The sequence below is a fragment of the Setaria italica genome, chromosome II (genome assembly GCF_000263155.2).
Source record: "Setaria italica strain Yugu1 chromosome II, Setaria_italica_v2.0, whole genome shotgun sequence".
Taxonomy (NCBI): Eukaryota; Viridiplantae; Streptophyta; class Magnoliopsida; order Poales; family Poaceae; genus Setaria; species Setaria italica.
The window spans coordinates 30,859,547-30,868,116 of record NC_028451.1 but is presented as its reverse complement, the minus strand read 5'-3'; the positions used below and the strand labels follow the sequence as shown (position 1 = coordinate 30,868,116).

General features: G+C 42.9%; 1 protein-coding gene across 3 annotated transcripts; it reads right to left on the bottom strand.

The window, feature by feature from the left end:
* Positions 1-254: 254 nt before the first annotated feature.
* Positions 255-2,818, bottom strand: LOC101753455 (probable E3 ubiquitin-protein ligase RNF144A-B). Of its 3 annotated transcripts, none has more exons than XM_022824015.1 (3): positions 2,520-2,818; positions 872-1,902; positions 255-796 (listed from the first exon to the last, which is right to left on the bottom strand). In XM_022824015.1, exons 2-3 carry the CDS (start codon positions 1,837-1,839, stop codon positions 712-714), a joined length of 1,053 nt encoding a protein of 350 aa, XP_022679750.1. In that variant the 5' UTR covers positions 1,840-1,902; positions 2,520-2,818; the 3' UTR covers positions 255-711. The 3 variants fall into 3 exon arrangements, with proteins under 3 accessions (XP_022679750.1, XP_004956835.1, XP_022679751.1); XM_004956778.3 differs by having other exon boundaries at positions 2,563-2,818; XM_022824016.1 differs by lacking the exon at positions 2,520-2,818 and adding an exon at positions 2,238-2,488.
* Between the last annotated feature and the right edge of the window lie 5,752 nt (positions 2,819-8,570).

Sequence of the window (8,570 nt, the reverse complement as noted above, 5' to 3'; positions counted from 1 at the left end):
TTAGAGATATGTTTCCTCTGTATATACCCAATTGTATAAGGGGTATAGAAAAGGAATCCAAATCTGCCAAATCGCGTATCTTCATTTATTGGGAAAGAATCAATATACTATAAATATTCAATCTCACTAAAGAAAAATGGAGTTATGTGCATATGTACCACCACCTGTACTCTACTTACATGCTGATTATTCCTAACACCAAGCATGCCAGCCATTGGATTTGAAATATTAGTTGATAGATCAAACCAGACTCATACACCGACTAAACTGACAGATCCATCCATTTATCAGAAATTACTCCCGAGTTACTGGCAGAAACAAATCTAGAAGTTCATAAGAAATTTCCTTATATATGCTCGGTGATTTCTCAATGGGAACACACCTAGTTTCCTTCTAAGCTAGTACCTGATACTTCCTAGACTACTAGAAACTGGCCAGCACCTAATACTTCATAGATTGCTAGAAACTGGCCGGCACCTTCATATGTCACCATTACAAAAGGTCGCAAGACAGTCTCACTTTGTGATGTCATTTCCTAAACCAACTTCACGATTATTACTAATAGACTCCAGCGCTACTTCTGATTCCGACTTGTCAAATCAGAACTGCACGAGCCAGAGCTAATCAGAACAGTCATAAAAGCAAATCGACCAGATTTAATAAAGCTAATAATTTCCTTCCTTCAGGTAGGACTTGGAAGCTCCAGGTCTTTCACCAGGTTCGCTTGCAGGTCTTGCAATGATGGTTATCCCTAGACATCGGGGATGCGCAGAGGTAGCAGAAGCAGTGCCCACACCTGTAAATTGGAAGATCCAAGAACATCATCATTTGTACTCAGTGGTAAACTGTATATTTGATCAGAAAGCAGTACCTGCAGATGATGAACACACAACCTGTGACCCTCTCCACGTACATCTTGCACTTGGGGCACCTCTGCCACTTGCTCTTTTGTGCAACCTTCCTCAGCAGCAGGTCCTCCCTGGTCCGCTCATCCTTCCCGAGCCGTTGGAACTCTGTGCATGTCACACCATCATGCCATGGAACCTTGCACTGGGCACAGAACATCCGGCAGCAGTGTGGGCACTCCACGTTTGTTATCACTGCCTCACCATGGCCAGGATCGTGAACTAACAGAGCCGAGCATTCCTTGAAGGGGCAATAGAATTTGAGTTCCCCCAATGATGAGTCACAGAGCGCAGCACCCCACCTCTGGAACAGCTGCAACGGAATCACATCACGGCATGCTTCTGGGTGCAACACACCATCCTTGCACCCTGGGTCAGGGCAGCCAATAGACAAGACATTCTCCTCGACCTTTGCAGCAATGTACTGGCTCACACAACTGATGCAGAAGGTGTGTGTGCATCCGTCAATAGGAAAGACTTCCCCAATGTGCACTGTTTCCATGCAGATGGAACAGTAGAAGTCACTGCTGATCATTGCATCATCACCGTGAGAGCATTGCCCAAGCTCTTGGAGCGTGCCATCCAGTGGTTTTTTCCCTTTGCGGTCCATGCCTTCAGTTGAGGTCAAAGTGCCATGAGGCACACTGATCTCGTGATGCGTCTCTGTCTTGCACAAAGATTCACAAGAAGCCACTGCACACCTGGGCAGCCCCGTGGCATCTGTCTCATGTGCATATTGGCAGAAGCACGCAATGCAGATGACATGGTCACAATTGTCAGGTATCCATGACGCTTCCAATGATTGGATCATCTGTTTGCAAACTGCGCAGACATTCTCACTCTCAAAGTGAGTTGAGAACTGGAGAACCTCTTCAAACTGCAAATCCTCAGCCAGCGCAGAATCATCAGCTGACATAGCAACAAGGTCCAGCATTGTTGTTGTAGTGCTGCTCTATTGCTCTCTTGGTTGAACCTAATCAATACCTGGCCGAGGCCTCTGTTCCAAGGAAATTCAAGGAGTGAGTAAGGTTCTCTTGATAAAATGAGTAAGAAAGTATCAGAGCAGGTTAACACTAAATGATCCAAAAGAGCTGGCAAGTACATGAGAGATGAAAACTAAATATGCAATAAGAAGCAACCCTAACCTGACGCCCTGCTGCCAGTACAACTAGTAGAGAGCAGGAAGGCGAAAGAGCAGAAAAAAAAAAGATGACTGGCAAAGTCCTCGCCCGCATATCATCATCCTACTGCTGCTCTGCATGCGTGCACTGAATTGGGCGAAGAATGCCTCCTAAATTCAGCAACCACTGAAGGCCAGCACACCTGACTCACCGTGAAAAACTTTCTTGAGCCACACCATCTTGTCAAAATCATGGCTTGTTGGCTTCAACAGTTCAGCCACTAGAGGACGGTAGCCAGATGGGGAAACAGAGCGGGAAAGCTCTTTGCAGGTATATCATCAAACACCTAGGGTGCGCTGTGTGCGCACACCAACTCAGAACGCATCCTAAACTAAAGCAACCGGCGGCGAATACCACCCTAACTCGCTGAGATAGGCTTGCTTGGACAAAAATAAAATTCCATCAACATCACGGCTTTATACATAAACATAACCTTGCTGCGGAACGATCCCAGCCGCGGGTTCTTCCGTACGTACCAGTACTTGCTAACTCCCGTGTGCTGCTAACGGTGGGCTACGGAAGCATGGAACGCATCGGTGGCGCAGCACACGCGTCCGCCCGCCTGACCGCGCGCAGCGGCGATCGACTTTACGGAGGAAGGCTTGGATCAGACCAGAGGATGTGCTCGAACGCACAGCGCAGGGGAGGGGGAAGGCCGCAGCGGCGGTAGAAATAGGGGGATGGCGACGGGCTTGGGGGCCGATGTGGCCTGAAGCAGTAAAGCAAGCTCGCCTGTTGCCGAGGTTATCGGGATACATGGAGTCACGATCACATTAATGCAATTATGAACGACCCGATCTTTTGGGTTTACTGACGTGTGGGCTCCTAACCTGCGTAGCTATTTATTTACACAATTCATGTGAAATATATGAGCAGCGCCCGTTTGGAATGATCAAGTAAAAAAATTTCTTTTAGAGGTTTTACTTAACACGTGTTGAGGTTTACAAAATTTGTCAGTTGTCACAATATATTTTGATTCCGGAGGAAGGGAAAAAACAACATTTTCAATTGGATTTTTACTAGTTTTATTTTTTAAAAAAATGCACAGGCAACCCATCATGAAGGTAGGAAAAAGGAGAGAATTTATGAAAAATCGCTATTACACCCATGGATCTTTCTATGTTCGTCGTTAATCTATATCAGCTTTTGTGTTTATTTTGATTGTATATAAATTTATTTCGTTATATATATTCCCAATCCTGGCGATCATGATGAGAGATAAAGGTGGTTGGTTGGTTAGTTTTACCATAGCCAGATCCTGGATATGCAACTTGTGCGTGATTGGTTACCCGGAGGAGCGCTAGAGCCAAGTTCCCGTGATGCAAAATGCTCTTCCGAGCCTGGCTCCGTAGATCCGGTAAAAGTGGGCGTTTCCTGCAGGCCTGGCTCCAACAATGCAAGATGTGCACATGATGTAAGGTGAAAAAGCCTGGAGGCATGCACGAACAGTTAACCAATCAGCATCTCACGTCAGCCAGGTTAGATAGAGATAGGCAACTAATCACCACCACTTTGCATGTGTTGAGCCTGGCCACCAGGGCTTGGCTACAAGGTACGAGCCAGGCTCAGCTGGTACGCGAACCAATGAGGCCCAAAATCTCTTTCTGTATTGTGCTGAGACATATAGTTCCTTTATGTACTATACTAATTGATGTAAAGAGACTTCGTATTGCGTGAAAGCTAAAACGTGCTACAGGTTTTGCAACAAGCTTTTTGACTTACTTGTACTCTAGCATAAGCCCCGCCCCTCATATCCATATGCTGCTGCAACCTTTGATATTCACAAATGCTTTTTTAACAGCATTATATATCTCCATAGGTGGTAACATCTAATTTGCTATACCCTTGAACATGGTCATATTAGTACATCGAAGCACATGTAGAACATGGTCATATTAGTACATCGAAGCACATGTACAAACTCAGTTCTCTCGTTGTACACAAAACTTGGTATTGCTTTGCACATTTCTATTAATATTCTATATAATATGTCAGGTTTAACCTTATATTTACCACAAATAGAGTACACATTCATTTCGAAATACACTAAGGTCCTGCACATTACATGACTTTAGGGAGAAGAGTAAGCCTGGATGGGGAAGAAAAGAGAGAATGCACGACAGAGGAGTGAGAGTGAATGGAGATTCAAATGTTTTTGAAAACGAAGAAGGGAAGGTACTTTTATTACATACACATGCGTACATGCACGCTGGGATCCCAACGTACATAATACATTGACATGACATAATTAGTACCCATGTCATATGACTCGGATCTCGTAATGTACTAGGACGGATAAGATAACCCATATCCGAGTATCATAAAATATTAAAACTAATAATGAAGGTACATAATGCTATTAAAAATATTTTGTGAATATCAAAAGCAGCAGCATCAAATGGATAAGAAGGATGGAGCTCATGCAGGGTACAAGGAAATCAAAAGGCTTGCTACAAACTCATCTCTTTCATGCAACATAAAGTTTCTTTATGTCAATCGGTACATTACATAAAGAAAATTTACGTCTATCGGTGCAATACATAAAGAGACTTTATGTCTCATCTTGATAGTCCAGATTCCAGGATTGGGAACATATACGTAACATCAAAATACACATAAAAGAAACAAAATTGCATAGAAACGAGTACGGATCAACGACTAAGATACAATCCTCTATGCTTACCTTGTCTACCAATGATTTTTTGAGTATAACTTGTGAACATGAGAGAAGATTAGTAAATCAAAGCATATTGGTGTACAACACACAGTTCTTATTGTACACACAACTTAGTACCGCTTTGCACATTTCTATTAACATTGTATATATATTCTTAATTTTGAATATGTCTTGATGCACTGTATTTTCCACAAACAAATTCCATATTTATTTCGCTATACACTAAGATACTGCAAATTATGTACCCATAAATACATCACTAATAAAAATTAAAAACTTCCATCAATAATATACACCATGGTACCGCGCATCCCACTAGATTTAACCAACATGAATACGCGTGATCACCAAGAGCAATATCAAAATAAATAAAAACAGAATTTATCATGATCCTCACCACCTTTAAAAATTGAAATGTACAAACCTAAACTAAATTACTCTTGAGCGGCTGGTACATGGTACAACATCTGCCAGAATGCATGGTCAATTTCCACCTATAGAATATATAACTTTCCACCCGAGTCATCTAAAATTTAACTTTTCCTATATATAAACCATAGATTATATTTTTCCTTTTGTATGGTACTTTTGTTACTGAATTGTTAGATTGTTGTAAAGTGGTTCCAAAAGGACGGTTTTGCCTCCCTTTCAATGGAACAAAAATTTTCGGCTCGTTCTCTCACCTGACATTACCATGTAAAAATATTTCACATTCAAGGTAAATTTTGGACAAATATGGACGAACGAGGCAGTACTGGAAAACTAAGCATTAGTCCTAGCCCTTAGTATCGGTTAGTTTTTGATCCGGTACTAATGTGAGCATTAGTACCAGGTCTAGCGGATACCTCCCAGGAACCCCCCGTGACCCCCTTTAGTACTAGTTGGGGGCTCCAACTGGTACTAAAGGCCCTACCCACTCCCGTCCCCTTAACTCTTCTCTCTCAACCTTATTTTCTTTCTCTTACACTTCTCTCTCTCCGCCCCCTCCCCTTTATTTGCCCGCCACCCCCTCCTCCTCCCTCTCCCACTCCCGCACCCTCCCCCTCCGCCCCCTTCCCCCTCGCCCCCTCTCCCGCCACCTCCACCCCCTCCCCCTCCCTCTCCCGCCGCCTCCCCCTCCCTCTCCGCCACCGCCCCCTCCCCCTTCCTCTCCCACCCCTCCCCTCTGTTGTCCCTCACCTTCCCCCTCTACTCGCCCCTCACTGGCAGTGAGGAGCAGCAGCGGAGCGAGGTGCAAGGCAGTGCTTAGACGCGCGGGGGAGCGGTGGCCAGCCGGAGGCAGTAGGGCGTAGGCGGGGTGTGGCGGTGGGCTGGACACGGCGGCGCACGGGGCACAGGTACGGTATTGTCTTTCCCTCCCTCTCCCGGACAAGCACAGGTACGGGGCGTAGGCGGGGCGGCGGCTGGCGGTGCAGCGACCGGGCGGATGTCGGCAGCCGGCGGGGCAGGGCAGGCAGGCGTGTCCGGCCGGATGCGGGGCCGAGCGCCCGGCTAGATTTAATTTTTTTATTTTTTTAGTACCTCTTTAGTACCGGTTATTTGACCATGTACTAAAGGCCCCCCTTTAATACCGAAGTAGCAGTACCAGTTGCACAACCGGTACTAAAGGGGGGTTACGAACCGGTACTGAAGGGGCTTTCCTTAGTAGTGAGGCATACATAGGTAATACAATCTTCTTCTCACCTTCTACCTATTGAATATGTAAAATTTTATATTGTAAAATTTCATGAATACACAAAATAAAAGTTCAGAGTCCAATAGTTGGAAAGCATGTTACAAAGTCCAGTTAACCAGATCACGAGATCAAAGTAAACAAAGAGCACCACAGAAGCTTACGAAGCTGTATACAAAAATTTTTTGTCGACCTTGAAAATTTAAGCTAGCTTGATCTTTAGTTCCTCGAGTAGCACATCAAGCAGAGGAGCATGAAGGGTGTTTGATTTGGGGTTCCCTTTATTCGGTTCGTGGACGCAGAGACAAAATTATCGTTGCAACAAAAATCTAACTTCTCAACACAACAATCAAGAACATATACATCTTCCGGAAGAAATTTACTTACCCACCTTTCATTGTTTGAGATCCGTGCGCACAAAAACAAACAAATAGGATGAAAGCTAGCCACGCATAGCTGCTAGGTGCAGGTGAACATGTGTTGACGGATGGCTGGCTACGGTGGAAGCGAATCAGTAGTCTGGATTTCCTTTTAGATTTGAAGTTTTGGTTTCGATTTTCTTTCAAACGTAAATGCCTTTTGGATCCTATTTGAACCATAGTGTTATTTAGAATTTATGCAACGGAACAAGATTTAATATGAATATTTTTTTTTAAAATAACATCCAAATATATCGATTCAATATTTTGGATATGTATCTTCAACAATTTAGATATATCGCTTCAACATTATCGTATGAAATGTTGAACTAAGTTTTGACAAATGTTGACTAGTAGTTTAAAATGTTAAATATCACTAGTAGTGAACTCAGTATTAGTCCCGATTAGTAGGGTGCAAATCTCCCAAAAATCCATCCGGGATAAACCAATCGAGACAAAGGGGGGTTTTTAGTCCCGGGTCCTTCAACCGGGAGTAAAGTCACCCTTTAGTCCCGGTTGGGTTTTCCAACCGGGACTAAAGTTCTGCAGGCGCGCGCCATGCAGGCACCTGCATGGCGCCTGTAATTTCATGCATCAGGTACGTACCCTGACCCTTTTGTTAACCTTTAGTAGTTGAGACTTTTTTTATAATGAAATCAAACTAGTATTTAAACTAATGAAACCAGTAATTACACAATTACTATATATACAATTCTTAGCATACTATACAAATGGATCTTAGCGTATTATATATACAAATCCAACTATATATCTACAATCTTCCCGTCGAGGTGTTGCTCGGAGCGTCTAAATGTCATCCATTATAATAAAATTCTCCTTGTGGATTTACCACCCTGTCCATCAGGAATCCAACAAGACCTTCACATATTGCCGCTACTCTTTCCTTCTTCAAGAGTTCTTGTTGAATATTTAACATCTATAATTTGGAAATATGTGAATGTTACATGAACAATTAAATATAAGGAGCTACAAAATAATTAACTATTAATAGTTTTATTTTACGTAATTTAAAGTTGTGCGGCGTCATCTTTAGTCCCTTGGGTCCCACAAAACTGTGTATGTGCTTACAGATGTAGTAGCCACATGATTATTCCCGGGTTCCTGTCTTAAGCACTTCAGTGGGGAAAAAATAAGTTATAAAATATTCGTATTATAGAATGTACAGAATGTCTAGACTTCATACATACCGGGAAGTCTGTGTTCCATGTAAGTTTTTCTTTGAATGGACCTTTGTGTGTCCTCATAAATTGTCTCCATGCGTTGCGGATTAAAATAATAAATGATATAGTGTAACCGGTATAAAATTTAGGAAACAAACTTTTGCAAAGAGATAAAGGTCCAGAATTATTACAAGCCTAGCATGTCTTGCATGTCTCAGTACTCGACCGGATCTTTCCTCAACAAATTGAAGACAGTGACATGGCTTCTTTCAGGCTCAATTATAATGAGGATCCACTGGAAATGTCTTGCATGTCTCAGTACTCGACCGGATCTTTCCTCAACAAATTGAAGATAGTGACATGGCTTCTTTCAGGCTCAATTATAATGAGGATCCACTGGAAGCTGCGTACGTAAATGTTCATATATATTAGAGCTAACTAACATTAATCAGGTAAGAAAAAAGAAAATTAAAGTAGACGGTATACATACACTTACTTGAAGTTGTATGGAAGTAGTATGAAATTCTTGAATTTT